Raw genomic sequence first — 24,878 nt, 5'->3', positions numbered from 1 at the left:
GTTTTTCATTTTGAGTAGATATGTTTGTACCTTGTGGGTTGTGTTATGGGCATGAGAATTTTGGTTAAGTTTCGTTGGGGGGTTTTTGAGTTTTGTTTCCTCGTTGGATGCCCCTAACAAATTTATATATATAGAAGTGGGTTGCTGTGAATTTTCTGGGCTGTATGGCCATGTTCCAGAAGCATTCTCTCCTGATGTTTCTTATGGAACATGGCCATACAGCCCAGAAAACTCACAGCAAACCAGTGATTCTAGGCATGAAAGCTTTCAACAACTCAATAAAAATGATCTACATATATACTTAGGTATGAAGAAAGATGTTTTGGTGATCAGAAAAATAAGAATTTCATATAAGCCCAAGATGGATATTCAAGGTGCCTTCTGGCATTGTACCACTAGTCAACAAAAAGAGATATGATATGAAAGAAATTTTTAATTTTTATTTTACATATTTATACATAAAACTTTCAAGGTAGCTCTTTCAACCCAACTGCATGTTAATAGCACATCTAAAAATGAATGTCAGGTAGTCAACATTCACAAAATGTTGAAAACTGATTAAAATATACATATTACTGAAAGCTACGACTTCACTACAAGGCAGGCATTTATGTTTGTTCTTCTTCTTTTACTTGTATAGCACCGTCAAATTACAGTCTCATTTTTTAAAAACTATGGTGGGACAATAAAAAGTAGTCAATGGTAAAATACTGCTTTAACTTAAAAGTCTCTAAATCAACAAAAATAAAAGTTAAACTATCCTCTCTCTTCTTCTTTCATGTTTGCAATGTTTATAAGTACTGTACATTTTGTTCTACAATAAGGTTATTAAACTGTCCAATATTTAGTGGCACGAGTAAAAAACAAAACAAATAAAAACCCAACAGCAAATAAATTAAAAAGCATAGGCCAATCACTGGACATAAAGCTTCAGACATCGGGAGCAATTCACCAAGCACTGGTGCGGTGCGTCCACCATTCGGTTCAAAGGGGGGCTTCGTGCAGGGTTCCTTGTGCTTGGCAGACGGCGCCCGGGATCAAGGACTAACACTGGTTTCCTTGTGTGCCACACGAGGAGCATCGGCGTTTGTACAACCACAGAAGCAAAAAAAGTTCGAGCTCGTTCTTTAGTCTGATGGCTTCTCTTTTTATTTCGTTAGCATTTTCTCAGCCATGTGCTTCTGCTGACTTTCAGCGTGTCTGATGGAGGAATGGGAAAAAATAATATGATTGTAAATGAACTTAATATTAACTGTTGCCCCAAACTTATAGAGATTCATATCTAGAAAGGAAAGAAGGACTGTGGTGATTAGAAGTGTGGTTTTTTTTTACTTTTGCTGCAATTATGAAACCTGCTTAAAGATACACAACTTATTTCAATGGAAAGTGTTACAGAGGCTATCTGCATATATAAATCACATAACCCAACAACAACAAAAAATGGTGCCTGGTTTTTAGGCCTGATCCTGATGTAATTTGGGGTGCCGAATCAGAAAATTGCATTGGATAAACTTCATCAGCTCTATTTTCTTAAATATGGTCATCGTGATTTTTTATTGGTGAGTAGATGAAGACTGGTATACGGAATATGTTCCTTATCTCAAAAACTAGAGCTGATAGCGAAACACTGGTGCTGTTTTTTAAAATCAGCAGGTCAATTATATTCAGAAACAGGTCTAACATTTGGGGCAGTAAAATGTCTGTTGGCCAGAGTTAGCTATTTAAAGGTTCATTGACTATGGAGTCAAACATTTTCAACATGATAAAGTGTTTTCAAGGGACATTGGAAGGGTCATCATTCCCCCCCCCCCCCGCCCCCCAGCATATCCTACTTCATTGAGGATAACATGGAACAGTGACAAGACATAAATCATGCATACTGCCCTTAATTCTAGCTGAACATTTTGGTAAATTCATCTTCGATTGGAATTGAAATTTATATGCCATCCGAGAAAATAAACTGCATCAAACCACTTTTAGGAATGCTAACAAACCTTTCCAGTCTGTGTTTCCAAGCAACTCTAAGACAACAGGCACCATCCATTTTGGGATAGAGATGCTTTCTTTTAAAAGCACTGATATTTGGACAGCATACATTTTAACAATATATTATGTATGAAAACATATATTATGTATGAAAACATTCATTGAAAACAGGGATGATTCTTTTCACCAATGATCTTCAGGGGAAAGAGAAGATCTCCATTCATTTTTTCATGTCAGGAGTGACTTGAGAAACTTCAAGTTGCTTCTGGTGTGAGAGAATTGGCCACCTGCAATGACATCGCCTAGGGATGCCTGGATGTTTTACCATCCTGTGGGAGGCTTCTCTTATGTCCCTTAATGAGAAGCTGGAGCTCACAGATGGGAGCTCACCCTGCTCTCTGGATTCGAACCACCGACCTTTTGGTCAGCAGTCCTGTCAGCACAAGGGTTTAACCCATTGTGCCACCGGGGGCTCATCTCCATCCATGGGCAAAGTGTTTCAAGAACAATCACTGCTACCACATAGTAACATAAAAACCTGTTATATTCTAAAGCAGACACTGGTCCATCCAATACAGTGTTGGTAACAATTGCTGACAGAAGTTTACCAGAGTTTCATACAAAGAGAGGTTTTCCCTTGTACGTATGAGTTATAGTACTTGTCTTTCTTCCAGTAAGCCTGATGCAGTCTACATGGTTCTCTTCCTTCACATGTTAACCTTACTCTAACCTTATGAGGTAGGTCAAGCTGAGAGAAAATGGATGGACCACAGTCACCCAGTGAGTTTCATGGGTGGTGTAGGGACTAGAACCTAGATCCAAGCTCAGGATCAATATTGTAACCACTCTGCTAGTCAGACATTCATCCCAACTAGGAGATGCTGAGAAATGAACCTGAGATTTCCTGCATGCAAAAGCATGGTTCCCCTAATGAGCCATGGACCCTCTCCATTTTGTGTCCATACTAGATACTTTACTGAATTTTACTGATAGACTCAGTGTTGAATGGTAAGTCAACACATAGGCAAATCCCATGGGTCTGTGGTTTTCTTCTAGCTGGATCAGACAGGATTTATGCCCTCGTTCCCCCTTTCCTTTCACAGTGAGAATAATTCATTACTGCAGCAGTTTAAAGAAATGTTACATATGGTTTCCTTTTTGCAAGCCATCTGGCCACGACACATTGATGGTCTGAAGTATCTGCTGCATGTTTGCTGCTGAAGATGCAAACAACTGGCAAGATACACATTCTGTTGCATTACAAGGGTACGAACCAGCAAAATATTTGTGCGAGAGCATGCAAATGCACACGTTACAAATAAGTCTCTGATAAGACAGCCAGAAAAGACTTGGTCAACAGTTTTTTAAGGTTGAGGATAATGTCAGGCAGAAAGACAAATGTGACAACACACAAGATTGTGTGTTGCCTATACGGCAAACTTTCCTAAGCTACAAAGCAGAGGAAAGGCATCAACTGGATTATCTGATTGCTGGAAAAGTGTTTATATTTTTCAGAAAAAACTATGCAGCATGTCAATCTATGATCCTAAATTAATTACATTAACAGTCACCTAGCAAAGTTTGGGATTTATTGCTATGTGGATGAAAAGCCCTCACACTTCCTTGCAGCTAACCTTCATTGGGGAAGAAGATGAGCAACTGGTTGAGATCTGGGAGCTGCATGTGCTGCTCAGCAGACCTTGAATTGTTAACATCCCACTGCATTGTCCCTATTCCATTTTAAACTTTTTTTCAACCAGCCAGTTTTACTATGTAGATACCTTTTTCAAATGTCGATGTAAATCTGCTGTCACTTTTTCCTTTAGAAAAAGGGCTTCCCTTGGCCTGAAAGAGCCTAACTATCTCCCCAGATCCCCAGGAGTGGAAACCACTACTGGGCACAATAGCACCTTGAAAAGTTTCATACAATTGATATCTGCACTTTCCCCATCTCTATTCTAGGATATAAGAAACCCCTCTAAGTAAGTGTTTTTTTCCACTTAACCCAGCAATCCCTTATTTGATTGGCAAGGCCTCTCAGCCAGAAAATTTCCCACCACCCTCTTCTTAAGCAACGGGGTATTTTAAATGGAAATCATTCCTTCTACCACTGAGTTCTTCTCCTTCTTGATGCTTCCACTAGTTAAGACATCCTAATGGTAGCCATGGAAACTGTGCCATATTCACTGCTCTTATTGTGATCTTGTCATGTCCATTGGGCTGTAGCATGCAGGATTTAGAGTTACTAGAGGTAGTGTAGCAAAAGCCAAATAATGTGCATTGTGGCTATATGTGCATAACACACTTGAATGCACAGGCAGCATTAACTGACATTGAGGGCTAAACTCATCCTGAACATAAACGTACAAAGCTCTAAAAGGGATTTATGGCAAATACATTTCCATCACCAGGTTTTTGGGGGTGGGGTTTTCCCCTGGGTCTACCAGCAATATGGAATGGCTTTTAATTAGGACTGCAACAGAACAGGAAGAGAATTAACTTTTCCTCTCAAGATGTTGCATTCCTGATAGATCCCCAACACATTTCCTATCAATTAAAATAATGTGTTATATATAGTTCTTTTTTATTTATTCTTTAACTTCAAGAAGAGATGTAATGTAGAGGAGGAATGGGAAATATGTGGCCCTCCAGAGGTTTCTAAACAGCTTCACCTAGCAATCTTTACCACTTGAGGTTCAAATTAAGAGTCAAGAGTTCCACTTCAATAATCACAGAACTCCCAGTGTGATCTCTATCTGATCTATTGTTTGATTTCTCTCCCTCCCATTCCATCTATCTGTAATTCAATCCATTTCTTAAATTGGGCAGCCTAGATTTGCCAGATGTGAACTGTGACTAGCAGCTGAATCAATGAAAGATGCTTCTGTTATCAGTTATTGAATGCAATTATTGTTCACTGTGTTGTCTTCACAGTGAACTCTGATATACATGAAGCACATGTAGTCTCAACCATTTTATTATGTTTACCCTAAGCAAACACAAGGTGGGCTAAGATCAGAAATGGTGCCTTGCAATGTGTCCTCATCAGCTTGCTTCAGGTATCACAGAATCTACAAGGAGAAAGAGGCTGTAGAACTGATACTCTAGATCAGTGGTTGTCAACCTGTGGGTCACCAGATGTTTTGTACTTCAACTTTCAGAAATCCTAACAGCTGGTAAAGTGGCTGGGGTTTCTGGGAGTTGTAGGCCAAAACACTTGGGGACCCACAGGTTGAGAACCACTGCTCTAGATCAAGGGCTATTTACTATTTACTATTTTGCACTACCATTCCCCATATTGAGAGATATTGGACATGTTGACCGGAGGATTCTGCAATTGGTGGTTTGAAAAAATAATGTTTCCAAGCTTGGTCAGAATTAGACAGGTGGCAGGTGTATGGATAAATATAAGCAAAATGTTCTTGCAATATGAAGTTACTGTCTTCTCAAATGTCTTGGCAATGATATCTTTTGCGGGATGAAAATTTCAAACAAAACCTTTTGCAGCTCCCAAGCTGCCGTGTATTTTGAAAAAATGTTCAAAAAGTGTGCAGGAAAAGAAAAAGGGAATTGGAAAAAGACACACAGTCAGATATTTGTTGACCACTGAAGGCCTTATACAAATGGATGACTTAAGGCATCATTTTCTGTGTTAAGGAATTAATCATGGGATGCTTTCATAAATACCGATAGTGCTAGTAATATCCTGCATGGTAGGCGAAAAGTCGGGCTCTAGAATTCATTTTCTGTGATTAAACAGATGTCAGTGCAGTGGATATGCTGACAGATATCGCATAGTATAAAATAGGTGATTTAGCCTTTCTTGTTGCTGCATTATTGGAGAACCCTCCCTAAATAGCCAATCAGAAAACGTGACAGCAATCTGGAACAGAGGGTGACAGAAGACTGATATAAGGAGAAGACAAAGGTGCAAGGGTCTGGATTAAAAAAAGATCTTGGTAAACTGAGGTTTTACTGTATTTTACCTTGTCTCCAGCAATGGTGCTAAATGGTATTGAAAGGGGGCCGCACTGTAAAAGAAATATTGCAGAAAAAATACATGTGTTTGTTTTGTTTGAGTTAAGTTTCATCTCTGTCTGTAGAGGCTAAACATATCTCTTGGCACAGGATGCGAAGCATTCACAAGAGATAACCAGCAGGAAGGAAAACAAAAGTAATACATATTAGATTATTTCATAAGGTGCTAAAACAATAAAGGGAACTCCATCCACCCAACCAAGGCTTGTATCCTTTTCCTTATGGAGGATGTAAATAGTAAAATGCTCCTCATAGCATCTAATTTTTTTCATCAGGCTGCACTCTAAAAAAAAAATCACTTCTGGACAAGAAACATTCACTCTGAAAGCTTGCAATTGGTCATAGTATACCAGAAGGCTATTCTTTATGAACCTTCCAAGTCCGGAAATCATGCTTGAAACTGATGTAACAGATTTTGGCTCCAGAAGATTTGCCAAATAGTATCCCAGTCCCAATATTATCTGGTAGTTTTTTGTATGAGGGGCATGCTCAATAATAGGACATGCTGTGTATTCAATTAAAATAAGGAAGGAGAAAAGTGATTATAAGATCTCCAGAAAAGAAAAATTGGGGAAAGAAGCAAAAGTTAGAAGAAAAGTAAATTGCAAATACATGACTGAAGTTGGAACTGAATGAAGTTGAAATCACAGAATAGCTGAACCAGTAATCAATAGAGATTGGCTTCACAAAGGGAAATTCTAAAATGAAGCAAGTTTTCATATCCGTTCTTAGAACCAATTTCCTTTTTTTCTTCAGACAAAATTCACCCAGCTTTATGTTTCTTAGAGATAATAACTTTCCCTAGAGAAAAGAGCTCCAAACCATCTTATTGCAAGCATCTAGATGAAATATCAGCCCTTAGATGCTGGTTTTCAATTGGTTCAGTAAATCAAGAAGCTTCATTAAGCATGTGATAGGAGAGGGTGAATCACATCGAAATGTTCTACTGTCCAAATCTGCAGTTTTAAAGGAAAACCAACCAACCACCAACAGTTGGAGCAAGAGGTGCTCATGTGCTTAAAAAACAGCAAAAAAGCAAAGCCATTAATGCAAGAACAGCTGCAATAGCCAAACTCAAATGGGTGCACATTTAATGGTATAAGCTTGTATTAAAGCTGGAGCCAGAATCAAGTAATTATTAGACTTTGAAATTACTTTCCCAGAATGGGTGATGAGACACTATTGTTTCTTTGTCCCAGCCGTTTTGATACACTTGATTCATCTTGCGGTTAATCTAATTAATGAATAACTTTTCCTCATTTCACCTTAACATATGGGGTAATGACCTTATATGGAGCCAGCTCAAAATCTGTTCAATATCCAATCTCATAAAGAGTTCTGGAAAAAGAACGGATGACTGTACTTTATTTTCTTGCTTCTTGGCTGAGATCAATGATAGCCTTATCATAATGTGGATTGCAGGATATGATCTAAGATGGAACTAATTAGAAAATATTTGACCTCTATTTCAGTTGAGGACACTTCAGCATCCAAAATTCAAAGAGCTGTATTTCCTGATTCAATCTCATGCCACCATCAGCCTTAAAACAGATTGTAACATATTGCCAACCTGGTCAAATCTTCAATGTCTACCAACATAGCATCCTGTTCTGTGTGCAATTCATCTCGAATAAGCAGCAGTTGCACCAATTCTTCATTCAAGCCTGACAGCAGAAAAGAAAAGAAATAAAGGGTTTAATTTCATCGCATTCTCCTGTGACTCATATTCTGGAATCTATTAGTTGTCATGGTACAGAAATTCAAGAGCTCATTCAAAGAAACAGAAGGCCTCTCAGTTTTTCACTTTGAATATACATAAGGAAGGCTATGAAGTAATGGATAGAGAAGAATGGCATGTATTGTCAAAAACAAACATTAGCAAAATGGTGGTGTATTTGCCATAGGATAATCAAAAAGTGGTTATTTAAATATGGAATGGACTCATACAATTTGAGGCTTTTAAACAAGTCATGGAGGGGTTGTTATTTTACCAGTTGTGAGAAGGGAAGTAAATCCTTGAGCAAAGTGGTTCCCAACCTTTGGTCCTCCAGGTGTTTTGGACTTCAGCTGTCAGAAATCCCAGCCATCTTACCAGCTGTTTGGGATTGTGGGAGCTGAAGTCCAAAACACCTGGAGGATCAAATGTTGAGTACCACTGCATCCTCATGAAGCCAGTTGCATAATGATGACATCAGTGCTATGGTTATTTATTATATAAGGTGGTTCTTAGGGAGAGATACGTTTGGACAGGTAAGCTGGGTTAGAACCATTTAGGGCTTTATAGGCTAAAGTTAGCACTTTGAATTGTGCTTGGTAGCAGACTGGCAGGCAGTGGAGCTGGTGCTACAGGAGGGATGTCCTCTCTCTGTATGCTGCTTCAGTGATTAACCTGGCTGCTGCCCATTGGACCAATGCTTCCAAACATGCTGTTGGATGGAAATCTGTCATAGGTACTTTTATTGTGCTTTTCTTGCATGGCAAGTGATTGGACAGGATGGATCATAAGGTTATGATTCTATGATTCTGATTCTATGATTCTATGATTATGACCCCTCATAATCCACCTGCTTCCCCCGAAAGGTTGCTTATCCAACATAAACTGGCCGGCAGAAGGTTGAATAAATGAAAATGCTGGATAATAAGGAGGGATTAAGGAAAAGCCTATTAAACATCAAATTACATTATGATTTTACAAATTAAGCACCAAAACATCATGTTTTACAACAAATTAACAGAAAAAGCAGTTCAATAAGCAGTTAAGTTATGTAGTAATTACTGTATTTACAAATTTAGCACCAAAACATTGCAATGTATTGAAACAGCTATGGATCTGGGTGGGAGAAAGACTGCATTGGATAATACAGAACATTGGAAGAGTGAAAGTTGGATAAGTGAGAGCCTACTGTAATTCTCTGGGGACATTGCCATATATTCTTGTTTAGTGCTAGTATGAGCTGTCACATCCATACTAATCTCAAAATTATATAAGTTATACATATAATGTAAACCTTTTCCATATCGATTGAAATGTTGTCAACAACGATATGCAAAAATGTAATGCAATATAGAAGAAATTTTCCACTTACTTTCTATTTGTGAATGTAGATCATTGACTATCACTTGTAGCTGCCCAATTGTCATATCTCTCAGGTCTGTGGGTTTTAAACTTCTTTTCATCAAGCATTCACTTATATGAGGCATATGTGGCAACTAAAAGTTACAGAGAGAAAAAAATAACCTTAGGCTGGTATCATTACACATTTTTGCAAAAGCAAATACTCTAAGTAGATGTTTTATACACTGTAAGAAAAATAGCACTGCATGGATTTTACATATGTAACATGTCAGTATGATACATGATGCTACAATGTTTTATATATATGTGGAGCAGGTTGAACTGTTGAGCTGCTGAACTTGCTGACTGAAAGATCAGTGGTTCAAATCCGGGTAGCGGGGTGAGATCCCGCTGTTAGCCTCAGCTCTTAATCTAAATGTGAGTAGATCAATATGAAACTGCTCCAGCAGGAAGATAATGGCACTCCATGCAGTCCTGCTGGCCACATAACCTTGGAGGTGTCTACGGACAACCCCAGCTTTTTGGCTTCAAAATGGAGAAGAGCGCTACCTCCAGAGTTGGACATGACTAGACTTAATGTCAAGGGGAAACCTTTACCTTTTATTACAGTTTTGCGTTAGATGAGTAATATTACAAGGATAAAGAAAAAGTTCCCAAATCTACTAGAATCGTACACTAACAATAGTATTGTTATTGTTGTGTGCCTTCAAGCCAACTCTGACTTACAGTGATGCTATTGTAGAGGTATCTTGGGAAGATTTATTCAGAGGAGGTTTGCCATTGCCTTCCCAAAAGCTGAGGGAGTGTGATTTGCCCAAGACCAAAAGTATGATTGAAAAAGGATTTGAAACCTGATGTCCCATATCCTAATTAAATACTCAAAACACAATACCATGCTGGATGCTGAACCATGTTCTAGCCAAATCTATAATTACATACCCTCCAACATTTCATAAATGAAAAGTAGGGCAAATATGTCTAAACATAACTGGGACATTTTAAAAACAGCCGAACAAGTGGGATAGCTAGAATTAATCATGACTGTCATTGCCAATTTGGAACAACTGGAGGGTTTGCATTTAAAGTGAATGACATGGTGTAGTTTCACCAACTGGATGGCCCCCATGAGGGTCTGCCTCCAGGGGCAAACCAAGAATGGGAAACTTGGAAGTCCCTGAACAGACTCAGAAGTGGAGTGAGTAGATCAAAAGAAACCTGGAAAACCTGGAAAAATTGCACTACCTAGAAGAATCCTCCACCTTGTATGGTTGTGGAGCAGAACAAACAAGTCCACATCTGTAGGCTTGCGCACAATGCCCTGCTTCACACACAGCTTCAAAGTCACACCACCAGGCATCGAGGAAGCTGGACACAGGAAGCTTAATCTACATGATTTCTTAACCTTCCCCCAGAAGTGCAAAACGTGGTAAGTGACAAACCGCAACACAATGGCCTATTAGCACAGTGTACCAGCAGGGGTCCAGACTCTGATTTTGTGGAACAGAAATGTAGATTGTGGAACAGAAATGTAGATGGCATGAAATGTATTTTCCTTGCATAATTCACTATTTTCCTTGCCTGGTGTATTTTCCTTGCCTGGTGGTTTGTGTTTGTGTTTAAAACTTACTTCTAAAAAAGTGAAGCTACAAGATTTTCTAAATACTCCAACGGATTTACAGTTATTCAAGTTATCCTGGAGAAGTAAAACAATTAGACGACATTGAGGTTTAAAATATGTGTGTATATATATAAATACATACAAGATCAGCTACTGGAGATTTTTTCCTGTTCTGTTTTTCCACCTCTACTTGCATTTTGGCCATCGGTTTTGCCATTGCCAATGCCATTTTGGCTTCAGCCTGAAGTTTCTTTTGTCTTGTGAGAAAATCCATGTCATCCAGAGACTCTGATTCCTCTTCGGTGGTGTCTCTGTCAGAATAGGAAGAGCTCTGCTTGCTCTGGAAAGTAGACAACACAGAGATGTCAGCTCTATGGCTGGACATATGCAAACAAGTATGTCTGATTCAACAATGGATCAGCCACTTAAAATAACATTAGCACTTTCATAACCTGAATGAGCTTTGAATTTGCTCCTGTGAGCTAGAAATGAACCAATTCATTCATTTGGATGAACTGGGTCTACGACTGATTCACTGCCATGGAATGGAAACAAGCTGCCTGCTATACTTGAATAAACAGAAGAGTTAATAATTTGATTATTTTACCTTGTCTTAATGTCCAGCACAAATATCTTGGATATCAGGGCTGGCTTTTTCTGAGATATTAGAGAGTTGCTCCAAGACTTAACATTGGGTTAAGATAGATGGGATTACTGGATTATAAACTGAATTATATGGCAGTGTAGAAGGGGCCTAGATGGATTACTGCATGCCCTTCTACACTGCCGTATAATCCAGTTTATCAAATCAGATAATCTACATTATCTGCTTTGAATTGGATTATATGAGCCTACATTGCCATACAATCCAGTTCAAAGTAGATAATCTGGATTTTATATGGCAGTGTAGTTTCTTAGTATAATTACTCTGAAAACTATATCCGCCTGCCAGATTAAATAGCCAAACCTATGAGCAAATACTTTCCTTACATTATTTTTAAATGGCTTTGAGACTGGCCACATAGTCTGTCTGAAAAGCTTGAATACCTCTTTCATGCATGTAATAACCTCTAATGAAAAGTGAAGGCTACACTGCTTATTACAGGTTATAACACAATAGCCTTGCCACCACTTTCTTGAAGTAAATTTGTAGCAATGGCACTCTATTTGAATAGCCTACAATATAAAATCGGGCAGCTTCCTGAGATTATCTAGGTCCCCTTCCACACAGCTGAATAAAATACATTTTCTGCTTTGAACTGGGATATATGGCAGTGTGGACTCAGATAAACCAGTTTAAAGCAGATATTGTGGGGTTTTCTGCCTTGATATTCTCAGTTATATGGCTGTGTGGAAGGGCTGTGAGATTGCAAATGAGACTCACCATGGGGGATAAAGGTGTATCCAGACTTGTTTCAGTCTTGCTGTCGTCTGCATCGCTGTCTTTGTCACTGCCACTGTCATTTACAAAACATATTTGCAGATTCATCCCACTTTGTAACCTTGAGGTTGGGAAGACAAGGGAAAGTAGATTATCACTTTCTGCAATGAAACCATTGCAGAATTAACATTTTCTTGAAAAAGAGCTTTCTCCAGATAGGATTGTTTCAATCTTCTATATATCTACAGAAAACACTGGTCCAAATGAGTCAAGGTATTTAGGCTGCAATCCTATACATGTTTACTTGGCTGTAAATACTGACTATAGGGTCTGTTATTAAATCTCTTTACCAGCTTGGCTTCATCAGCAGTGAGGAACCTATGACATTCCAGATGTTTTGAGCTCTAGGTCCCATTAGTCTCAGTCACCATGGTCAACAGTCAGGGATAATGAGAGTAGAGTCCAGCAACATCTGGAGAGCCCCAGGATGCTTAGAGAAATTACACAGAAACTGTAAGCAGAATAGCAATTTCCTACTTAAAAAGAAGAAATCAATCTATTCGTCTTCTTCAGTATTTACTGCTCTGTTGTACATGTTACAGCACTTTAGATAAATAAAGGCAAGTAAGTAATTTTTTGAACTGCCATGCAGGAGAATATCACTCTTTAATGCTCTCTATGCTGCGAATTATTCCACTCTCCACCCCCAGACGCAGTTTTTCAGCAAAACTTCTCTGAGCAACCCTTTTCCCACCCACCTCTATGTAACCTTTCCCACTCAGCTCCCATTATTCATCTGTCAACAATATCATGTCACCATCTGTTGTTGGATTGCCCAGGGAAGATTGTGAATCCTTGAGACAGGAGCTGCCTGACTTCTGTTAATGAAAGAAGATTCTAGTTTGCAGCCAGTGCCATGTATCAGCAATAAGAGCACAGGCAACTCTTTGCCAAATATTGTATCTCTGACTTCTGCGAAGAAGGGTAACATTATTGGAAGTACTTTGATCGTGTATTCCTGCATGGCATGAGGTTAGACTGGATGGCTCTTGTGGTCTTTTTCAACTCTATGTTTCGATTACTGCTTTATATTTCAGAAGAAGTGGATTTTCAAGGTTAAAACACAATAAAGATTACAATAAATATATAGATATATATCTTTGTCACATTGAAATTATAATGTTTGGTCCCACTATATCTAATTTCATCCTACAAAATCCTAGATTTGTCATTTGGTGAAGCACTTGCACTCTCTGGACAAAAATCCTTACTTACTCATAAAACTACAAATCCCATGATTTGAAGTGGCATCAAAATATTATAATGATGTAGTATGGAACAAAACGCATCAGTATATAATGGCAGTCACAACACAGTCAGCAAATATCAAAACAACCCATGCTTTTACCAACTTTGTCATCCTGACAGTAAATGCTGGCCAGCTTTCCCATGAAGCAGATCCAACGAAAGAAGCCATCATTGAAATGTCCTGTTCTTTCTAACCCTCACTTAATAAACAGGGTGTGGGAAATTTTAAACATGGTTTTTCCACCAAGACTCACAGGGGTTTAAACTGCCATTGAATATCACATGCTGTAACTATATTTCAGAGGGGAGCACTGACAAAATCATCTCTGAGTATTCCTTCCCCAAGAAAATCCAATGAAATTCACAAGGTCACCATAAGTTGATAGTTGACTTGAAGACACAGACTCAATGTTTCTGCCAGGAACCACTTTGGCTTGAAGTGGAAGCCTTTGGTGCCCCATTGTGGTGATCCGCTTAAATGCATCCTGAAGCCTCTGGAATCTGCACATTTTGGTTGATGGTTGGCTACTACTGGACTGGAAGGGTTCCTTTCCACTTAACCTTTGCCCAGCTAATAATGCCTTTTGACCTCATCAGATGGGTTGATTTGCCTGTTGTATGCTGCTTGCTCTCCACTTTTGACAGGGAGTCCATTACCCAAATGCACAGGGACTTCTAACTGGGCTCCATGATGAAAGAAGAGAGCAAGTGGCATACATTGCTGCAGTGGCAACACAGGAGGCTTCTCATATTGTCTTTGGAGCAATGGAGGGAAGCCAGGTAGTGATGCTCCCCCCCCCCCCATGGTAAGTAAGGTGATGCAGGGCGTGGAAAGACAGATTCTCGAGATCCCCCCGGACCCCATAGACTCACCACAATGTGTAGCAAATCCATAGCCCTTTGTGATGAAGTCCTTTCTCAGCTTTTTCATGTTATGTATTCTTTGGGCTAGACTTTCCCCTGACTGCTGGTTTGCCCTTTTGTCTTGCTTATTGGATGATTTCTCATCATCATCATCATCATCATCACCATCCTTATCACAGGATAGTCTCATGGCTTGAAATTTTCAGTTGCTGCTCACCAGAGACTGCTGTTAATATACCTACCATGAAATCAAGGGCTCTTGAAAGCTATAGCAGTCTAATGAAAGGTTCTGGATGCAGATCTGGAGGCGAAAGTTAACAGTTCCACCATCTCCTTCTCATATCTATCTGCTCTCACGATGAAACTTGATAAACAATGTATTGCAGAGTGGAATAAAGTTAAATGAACCAGAAAAGACTTCCATGTATTGTTGGGACTATTACTCTTCCCATCGTCAGCTATGCTGATGAGATGTACAGATTAACACCTGGTAGAGGCAACACTAAGTAGCAACAGTAAGAACTGACCACGGAACAACAGACTGGTTCAAGATTGGGAAAGGCGTACGGCAAGGCTGCATCCTCTCACCCAAGCTTTTTAACTTGTATGCAGAACACATCATGCGATGTGCGGGGCTTGATGAATGCAAGGCTGGGGTGAAAATTGCTGGAAGAAACATTAACAACCTCAGATATGCAGATGACACCACTCTGATGGCCGAAAGCGAGGAGGAGCTGAGGAGCCTTCTAATCAAGGTGAAAGAAGAAAGCGCAAAAGCCGGGTTGCAGCTAAATGTCAAAAAAACCAAGATTATGGCAACAAGAATGATTGACAACTGGAAAATAGAGGGAGAAACCGTGGAGGCCGTGACAGACTTTGTATTTCTAGGTGCAAAGATTACTGCAGATGCAGACTGTGGCCAGGAAATCAGGAGACGCTTACTTCTTGGGAGGAGAGCAATGTCCAATCTCGATAAAATAGTAAAGAGTAGAGACATCAGACTGGCAACAAAGATCCGCCTAGTCAAAGCCATGGTATTCCCTGTAGTCACCTACGGATGTGAGAGCTGGACCTTAGGGAAGGCTGAGCGAAGGAAGATCGATGCTTTTGAGCTGTGGTGCTGGAGGAAAGTTCTGAGAGTGCCTTGGACTGCGAGAAGATCCAACCAGTCCATCCTCCAGGAAATAAAGCCCGACTGCTCACTGGAGGGAAAGATACTAGAGACAAAGTTGAAGTACTTTGGCCACATCATGAGGAGACAGGAAAGCCTAGAGAAGACAATGATGCTGGGGAAAGTGGAAGGCAAAAGGAAGAGGGGCCGACCAAGGGCAAGATGGATGGATGGCATCCTTGAAGTGACTGGACTGACCTTGAGGGAGCTGGGGGTGGTAACGGCCGACAGGGAGCTCTGGCGTGGGCTGGTCCATGAGGTCACGAAGAGTCGGAGACGACTGAACGAATAAACAACAACAAGAGGCAACACATTCCACAATCCCACCTTGGAGCATATGTAAATACAATATTTTGCATATTTTTATTATAAAATCAATTTTCTATTCTGGTCACAATTTGCCCTGTTTTAACTATCTCCCCACTTCTATTTAGTCAGCATTTTTCTATACTACCAAAGAATGTTAGATTTAATGGCTCTGTCTCTGATCTGGGACAATCAACCAAATGCATGCTAGGATGGTGTGGAGAGATTGAGGGTGAATTATGTGACAAAATATCAAGGTGCAGTGGATACCATCAGCGGGGTAGAAAGATAGAACTCAGACATATACCAATAAGAATACCCTGATAGTAGCTCTTACTACAACTACTCTTTTTTTTCTCTTATTTTTAGTGTCAGGAGTGACTTGAGCAAGATAGAAAGAGAGGTAAACTTATGAATATGAAAAACTACCACAGCACCACTTTATCCCTGTGGAAAAGTAGGTAGGCCTTCTTATGCATTAAATCCTGTAATTCTTTTAGCTTCTCCTGTTGACTTAATTATAAGGAATACAACACTGCAGCTAAGAGCTGAGAAAAGGCTCTTGGTATAAGAGCTTTGTAAATCTTTAAATGGGTTTAGGTTTCAGTGTGTTTGCTGGACTCTGAGGTCAGTTGCTAGAAATATATCTTTAAATACACCCCACCCCTCCAATATACAGACAGTCTCCAAGTTACAAACAAGTTCTGTAAGTTTGTTCTTAAATTGAATTTGTTGTCACAGTCAGAACAGGTACATTTTTGAAGTGTAACTCCAGTCAAAATATGTATTTATTAGCTTTGAATAGCATATGGAAGGGTTAACACTTCTGAGGTGTTTGTTTTGCTGCCAGTGCCCATGTTCAGAAAATTTCCCCTCACTTTCTGTCCCTGTGATAATTGAATTTTGAAAAAAATGGCTTGTTGTGGAAACAAGGATAGGCGAGAAAGCTTCAGTGGAGAGACCTTTTCCCTATGATAACTCTTCCAGGAGTGAATTTCCCTTCCTGGGGTAGATTTCTTTCACTTCCTATTGTCTCACCCCCCATTCTTAACTAGGAGTCATTTGTAAGTCAGATGTTTGTAACTTGAGGACTGCCTGTCCTGTGTATTTCATATCTGAACCAAGACAGAATTGCACCCTGCAACACTGGGCTGAAAGCGAGGTTCTGACAACAACAGAGTACTGCATCGAGATTTTACATTCTCCAAGGGTTGCGTTTATGGAAAATCAAACAGGATCAAAACAATATATGTTATGCTCAACAAGAAACTGCTGCTGTTTAGTTCTCTCCCTGATTGTTGTTGTGCACGGTGCCACTTACCCAGCATCACGGCATGAGCACGTTGCATGTTTTCCATCACCAGCTGCTGCTGGTAGGAGTGGGACATTATAACAAGTGCAAGAGACGACACACATCATGGTGGGAGAATATAAGAACTGTTCTCTTTTATTTTTATCGAGAATATGAACACGCTCTGCCTCCTTCAGGTGACAGAATACAGGGAAACTGCTTTTAGTGGAATTTAGGGCAGCCTCATGACTTCCTTTACTAAGGGCAGGCCTCTGTTTGAAGATGTCCTCCTTTATTTGAGCAGCTCACCCAGTCTGATTCAAGTAGAATGACAAAGAATCAGAGAAATCAGAAAGGGTCTTGAAGATGTCTTTCAAAAATAAGCACCTGGACAGCAGCTGGATGCCTGAATTGTACACATATATAGAAGAAAAATCCAAAGAGCTATAGGCAATCAGTGTTAGCAATACCGGGCTAAGCAAACCAAAGTTCTGTCCTGTTATAAGGCATCCTCCTACGGAATTATTTTCCCTCTGATTCTCCCTTAACTCGGAATAAAAGAGTTACACAAAGCCATCCACTTGAGCTTCATTTCGTTTACAGTTGGAAAGTCATACGGATGTTTGTGTTACATATGCAGGTTTATTATTATGACACTCTGGGATCTTCTCAGCTAGACAGATAGATAATTCACTGGATTACTTTAACAAAGCCATTTCCAAGCTGTAGCTGTTCTAAATTTGGAAGTTTAAAATGCCACAATCATTCTGAGAAAATGAATAGAAAAACTATGCATGTAAATCATAGACGTGGAAACAGTTTAATGCTTGAGTAAACAATTTCTTGCATATCCAATTTGTCATTCCATTTTGATCCATAGGTGTTCATAAAAATGGAAAGCAAGCATAGACCTGTTCCTGTTAACACCATTTTGGAGAGATATGACCAGCTGCTATTGCCCATGTGTCTAAGAGTCATTTTCTACTCGCCTGATCAGCCCTAAGTCTCTTTTGCAATAAAGGATGAAAGCCACCAATTTCAAAAGAAGTTTCTTTACACTCAAAGCTGCCTATCATTTTTCTAGATTAAACCCTATAATATCTGTCAATGCTCTTAATAAAACCCAAGTCTAAATCTTGTTTCATCAATTATTAGGCAGGCGTTGCTTTTGTTGTTTACAAAACAATGAAGGAAAGCAACTGGAATCTTTTAAAATGTGTGAACATATATTCCAAATAGAAATTTTGAGCAATATACCTGAATCACTATCCTTATATAGTATACCACTATCTAACATAAAGCAAAGCAAAGCAAAATAAAAAAGCAGCAAATGAACTGGGAGGTATTTGTTAATGTAAAAACAAGCAGAAGTAAATAACTTGTTGGATATAAAATGGAAGTAAAAATGTTGATAAACAGCCAAAAGAGAAGGAGGAATCCTCTTTTGAAACACACATATGTGTATTTTGGATTTATATATAGAGTAGAGATGTATGTTTATGAGAGAAATTGTGTAGTCAGTCATATAAATGTTGTTCAAGTATGAGTTGTGAATTTTCCGGGCTATATGGCCATGTTCCAGAAGCATTCTCTCCTGACATTTTGCAGGCATCCTCAGAGGTTGTTTGGTCTGTTGGAAACTAGGCAAGTGGGGTTTATATATCTGTGGGATGTCCAGGATGGGAGAAAGGACTCTTGTCTGTTTGAGGTAGATGTGCATGTTTCAATTGATTAGCATTCCAACAAACAAAAAAGGCAAACATTCAATGCCTTAGTACAACAAATTCATACATAATAACCTAAAAGAACCCCACATATGAAAACAATTTATAACATGACATCGATAAATGATTAAAATGCAACCTATCAACAAAATTATATCTCACACAAAACCTAAACAAAAAACCATCTGCATTAATTTACAGAAGCCAACCAAGGTTCACTAAGATACAGTATGTGAATTGATTATGTGGCCAGTAATGTTAACTTGGCTAACGTGATGTGATCCTGCCCGAATACAAAAATAGTTTTCAGTCAGTGATCTAGTAGCTATCTCTCATCATGTGTTCCTCATTGCTTCTATGAAGCCATCTCTATTCTTTGGAACAGCCTAGCTTTCTCCTCCAAATCCCCTGCAGATCTCTCAAATTGTGTCAATCAAGAGGCTTAAGTTAGAGGCAATGTAATAAATCTGTTCACATACCTTCTCCTCAGCCCTAATCACAATAATTATATGCAGATGCTCCATACCATATGGCTTTGCCTTATCTTCTCATTCTTTTAGTGACAGCCTTCTCAGTTGCCCCCATCCCACCCACCTTGGACATTTCCTTTTCAATGAAATCTTAGGAAACAAGCAAATGCCATTTTTCTGTATATGGCTACTCCACACACATCCAGCCTGCTTATTTGAGATATGAAATGCATGTCAAAAGGAATTTGAACATTACTTTTTAAAAGAACAGGTCAGTTGACAATTATTTCACAGAACTTCACACAGGTTTATGTAAGTCTTCTAAGTTATTATCTAAGGACCAATGTAGGCCACAAACAACTTGAGCCCTTTCGACCTCAATGCCCCTTACCAGTTTCCCCAAGCCCCCATTTTAAAAACTCTTGATGCAATTTTTGAGTGATTTTTGTCTGCAAACTGTGGGAAAATGTACAAACACATCCACCCCAGTCACCAAATGACTTCGTTTTCATTTGTATCTTCTTCAAAACGATCAACAGAACTGAGGCGGTGTCAATTCCATTGCTACTTTGGGAAGGATATGGGTGAAAACACAGGTATTTGGAATGTACCCATAGCAGTACATTCAAATACCATGCCTCACATGGATGTACTCACATCTTGCGTAGAACAAATGGGGCTTACTATTTCTTATTAAATATTACAGGAGGAAATGCCCCTGTGCCAGTAACATAGCTGTAGACTTCAGAGAGGAGATTGCTGGAGAACCACATCATCTCGCTTCAACCATTTGGGGCTGGTTGAACCCTTCTTTCATTCCTGTCATTTGGTGGCAAGAACAGAGTCCTCTAATGCCACTTTCAGGAAATTGCCCCATAAGGGAGAGTTTTAAAACTGTACCTCCCATTCCCATTAGACAGAGCTGATTCAGTGGGATACCCTTATCAATGCTACTGAAAACTGCTAAGACATCTAGGAAGATTAATATGAGCAGCAATAGCAACAACAATATAGCAACACTGGGACTCAAAGCAGCTCACAACGAAACAAAACAATTATATTTAAAAACAGAAAGATTATAAAACATGAAAGTGATCAATAAAATATAATTAAGCTATTTACAGAATTAAAACAAACTCAAGGACTAAAGATAAAATTCAGGAAAACAACACACTGGCAAATGCCTTTGCAGGCAATTCATAAATTGCAGTCAATTAATACAAGCCTGTCAGAACAGAGCAGTTATTATTTGTTGATGGAAGGAGAGCAAGGGGGCAACCATTCTATCTTAGAAAGAGAAAATTCCAAAACTTGGCAGAGGTCACTACCAAGGTCTATAGTCACTTGCCAATCCCCATGTCATTTGCTTATGGATGATGGGCAAGGATCTAAAACAACTGTAGTTGCTCTCACTTCTCCAAACATTCTGACCACTTCCTCAGGCTGTGCAAATTGAAAACATCCATTAGCATTTGACAAGCAGAGGCCAGTTTTGCATGCACTGGACTTGTACCAACTACAACACCTAAATCTGAATGAATTCAAGCAATTTTGTTTGCAAAATGCTGGCCAAATTCTTCACCACAAGCCATTTAGTGGCCTGAGTTCCTTTCTAGGCCAAGTTGTAAAAAGCCTGCTAACCACTTGAAATAGCTCACTGGAGAGCTCATTGCAGATGGATGGTGGTAGAGGATGAAAAAAGACTTTTTTTGCTGCCCACACTGCCAAGTATTTGGTCAGACTCACTCTGTATTTTCTGCAAGCATCCTTCTAACCAATGTCTGGCTTATTTTATTGCTGCCAATTTCCTAAAGAACCTGAGGACTAGTTTAGCTCTGTGAGATGAAATAACTAGACATGATCATCTCCATGACATTATCCCAGAAATAATCAAAACAATCCTAAAGAACTATCAGAAAAATATCTAGAACAATCAGCCTCTGAGGTGGATCAAGTGGGGGTGATCCTGGCAGTAGCTCTGGGCCCCAATAAGTCTATACCTTACCAGCAGTGATCTATCTGTGTTTATGGGTCTAGACAAAGTTCCTGAATCTCTAGATCATCCCCATCCAATTTAGGATGAAAAAACAAGGTCAAGAGGACAGAAAACAAGGTCCAACAGCATGATTGGGGCAGATACTATGAACAGGATGGTATTCTTACTTTCATCAGGCATAGGTAATAGGGTAACTAAAGCTGTATGGGCATTCTATCTTAGTTTGAAATCAGGATGTTGAAATGGTTCTATGTAATCTACATCCTGCAAGAAACTTCTACAGATGCACCAACAACAGTGTGGTAATATCTCACATGCCTTTAAAGGAGAAGACATCTTACAGTCTTTCAAGACAGCTGAAATAGAAAGATTAGCAGAAAGGAACTGTTTCTCAGGTCTGAGAAACAGTTCCTTCCCATTAGTTTCCTCAGCAGGCTGCTTTACCGGCATAACTGAATATAGATTTCTTTTTTTAAATCAACACTTATCTCAGTCACAAGATCACTTATAGCAGTTTCTGCACTTTTCAGCATCTGGTATCATAAATAAGAAATGTGTCATAATGGAGACTAGGAACATTTTAAAATAAATGTAATATTCAGCGATCATATGCCTTTTGCAGATACAGAGCTAAACTGAATGCTGGTCTTCCTTAGGATTTACATTAACACAAATTGATTTTTGTGAATCTGTTCTAGACAGAACACAGAACTGGAACATTGCACGTGGCCAATGACTGGGAGCTATTGTCAAATTCTAGGAACTGTAGACCAAAAAAGTAACTTTCTAAGCTGCAATCAGGGGCGGCTCAACCCATTACGCAAAGTAAGCATTTGCAGTATAGTTGATTTTGCCCAGGGGCGCTCTTGAGGTGCTCTTGGGGGGAAATAGACCTTGATATATGTGAGTTGTAGTTACTGGGCTGTATAGTTCACCTACAATCAAAGAGCATTCTGAACTCCACCAATGATGGAATTGAACCAAATATGGCACACAGAACTCCCACGACAAACAGAAAATATATATCAGTGATTGTTTGGGGAGGGGCGTGCGCCAAAATACTATTTGCTTACCATTGAAAATTACTTAGGGCCGCCTCTGGCTGCAATCTATAATTAGTTTCAGCCCACAAAGCACACCTGCTAAAGTACTATTAGCTTGCATGTAAGGGGAATAGAAGACATTATTTTGTCAGGGTTGTTTTGATGATATATTCTGTTAGTATGGAACAGTCCTTCCATATATGTGTTTATTATGATGGTGGTGGTGGTGGTGTTACACTTCTGGCCATCTGGACTTCTATTCATCCAGCTCCCTTGACAGAATTCTTCAATTATTTAATGTCAATTCATAAAAATGCTAACTGTGATTTATAGCCACTAAGACAACACAGAAGCCTATGTTTTTTCCAGACAGATATGGAATAGTTTCGATTTACAGGAAAATTATTTCTAATTTGTTATTTCATTAGGAACTTGAAATATGATGTCAAGCAAAACATACCAGGCAGACAAGACATGGGTAACTAATAAACACGGGCTTTGATTCATGCTAGTTCTTGTTAGTTTTTCACCTCAAGAGAGTTAATCTTATAATACTCTTCAGTGGGAATGGACAGTAAAATATTATTTTCCATTTACTTTAATGGGTTTTTGGATGCATTATTAATATGCAATATATAATGAATAATTGCGTACTTACATCTTTATGCCATGTCTTTTTCTGCTGCACAAGGTTTTCAATAGATTTTAGGCTGAAAGCATAAATTATAGCTATCCAGGGAAGGGTTTGATTGCATATTCTGCTCTTTTCTTTATTATAGTATTGTTTGCAAAAGAAAATGGGCTAGCTCCTTGCTTCTTTGCATCAGTCATAAGCTCCTTTTCTATTATGCATTCATGCTGTAGCTAAAATATTCAAGATTTCAGTCTGAGAACAAGAAAATTTAAGTTCGATTGGGGAAAAATCCTATATTTCTTGTTGGAGGAAAATTCTGAGAGTGCCTTGGACCACAAGACGGTCATATCAATCCATACTCCAGGAAATGTTTGACTGCTCACTGGAAGGAAGGATATTAGAGGCAAAGATGAAGTACTTTGGCCACATAATGAGAAGACAGGAAAGCCTGGAGAAGATAATGATGCTGGGGAAAATGGAAGGAAAAAGGAAGAGGGGCCGACCAAAGGCAAGATGGATGGATGGTATCCTTGAAGTAACTGGCTTGACTTTGAAGGAGCTGGGGGTGCCCACAGCCAACAGGGAGCTGGTCCATGAGATCACAAAGAGTCGGAAGCGACTGAATGAATAAACAACAAACCTTCAAATCATTTCTGCCTTATGGTAATCCTAAAATGGCCATTTCTCACAGTGTTTTGCTGCCAGGATTTTTCAGAAAAGTTTTTCTATGTTTTTCTTGAGTCTGACTCACTTGCCCCAAACTACCCCATAGCTTTTCATGCATGAGACAGCATTTGAAAGCGGGTTTCCTGGAACCCTAGCTTAACACTCAACCCACAACTACACTATGAGGATTCACTATACCATTAGTATTAAAATAAGCAACATATAGCTACCTAGGAGTAATAACCCACAAAGGAAGGCAGCAGCAGGAAAAGAAATCATAATTAAATATGTCATAAAATGGTAAAGAAACATTGCTAAAATATTTATACCTTAACTAAGCAGAATTGCGCATGTGTTCGCTCTTCTTTCTAATAATAACACTAAACATCAAATCCTGCCTAACAGAAAATTTCCCAAATGAACAAATGAACACAAAATAATTTACCATTTTATGACACAATCTATTGCTTATGGTTATGTTCTGGTAGAACCAGGCATCCATTCCAGAAATACACCCAATTTTATTGGAACAGTGAGGGCCTTGAAGCTCCCCAGTGTCTTGCATCAAATTTATTTTAAAATCTGAACAATGTTGACAACATTTTTATCACTACGAAAATGGGCGTTCCCAGGCAATGAATTCTGCAGGATTGCATCAGCTTTCAGGCATAGAAGTTGTTGATTCTAGGTATTCATACCACACAGTGTAATACTGAAACATCTGCTCTCATAGACTGGGCTGGTCACAAGGGTATTTCAAAGCAAGAGACAGCTGGCTGCAATCCGGGGCAATAATCTTGCATGCAAAACTCATGTGAATATTGCTATTTGCATCCATTAAATACTATTTGCAAATGCCATCTACTGGTTCCATATTAGTAGGTAGTTAATCTATTTCTGGTTTCAGTCCAAACTTTACAGGAGCTATTCAAGATGCTGACCTTCACCTCAAAATAAGCCTAGCAGCTTGGACAGTTTTGTTAAAGTTCACACTAAAACCTTGAGTGGATTCGCCATCCTGATACCATGGTAGCCTCCAGCCGCCAGTGATTATGGTACTGTTATGGGAGGGAACCATATATAATTCTAGTATTGTGGAGGATAGCAGAAATAATAGGAATATTGCCACATATTTCCAGGTTGGTATTATCTGGTTCAGGAGGTGGCAGATTTGGGATTTTAAATATATACTTTAAGGTTTTTTTCCTGGATGAAACTGCAACAAAATACTGTATTTCTTAGATTCTAGGATGTGTTTTCACCCATATAAAAATCTCTGCAAAAGTGCTTCTTAGAATTGCAGGTG

The 24,878-nt window shown here is 39.1% G+C and overlaps 1 protein-coding gene across 12 annotated transcripts in view; it reads right to left on the bottom strand.

Moving 5' to 3' along the window:
• Positions 1–420: 420 nt before the first annotated feature.
• SCHIP1 (schwannomin interacting protein 1) overlaps positions 421–24,878 on the bottom strand; it is a 520,084-nt gene continuing 495,626 nt past the window's right edge. For 8 of the 12 annotated variants that reach the window (XM_060767611.2, XM_060767614.2, XM_060767612.2 and 5 more), the window contains 6 exons: positions 12,103–12,220; positions 10,861–11,058; positions 9,111–9,234; positions 7,595–7,688; positions 5,973–6,017; positions 421–1,200 (listed from right to left, as the gene is read on the bottom strand). In XM_060767611.2, the coding sequence (XP_060623594.2) occupies positions 1,149–1,200; positions 5,973–6,017; positions 7,595–7,688; positions 9,111–9,234; positions 10,861–11,058; positions 12,103–12,220 (631 nt within the window). In that variant the 3' untranslated portion in view covers positions 421–1,148. The remainder of the gene's footprint in view (positions 1,201–5,972; positions 6,018–7,594; positions 7,689–9,110; positions 9,235–10,860; positions 11,059–12,102; positions 12,221–24,878) is intronic. The other 4 variants (XM_060767613.2, XM_067466019.1, XM_060767620.2 and 1 more) reach the window with 1 other exon arrangement.

This window comes from Anolis sagrei, chromosome 3 (assembly GCF_037176765.1).
Source record: "Anolis sagrei isolate rAnoSag1 chromosome 3, rAnoSag1.mat, whole genome shotgun sequence".
NCBI classification, from domain to species: Eukaryota; Metazoa; Chordata; class Lepidosauria; order Squamata; family Dactyloidae; genus Anolis; species Anolis sagrei.
Note: the sequence above shows the minus strand (reverse complement) of the source record. Positions and strands in the feature narration are given on the sequence as shown.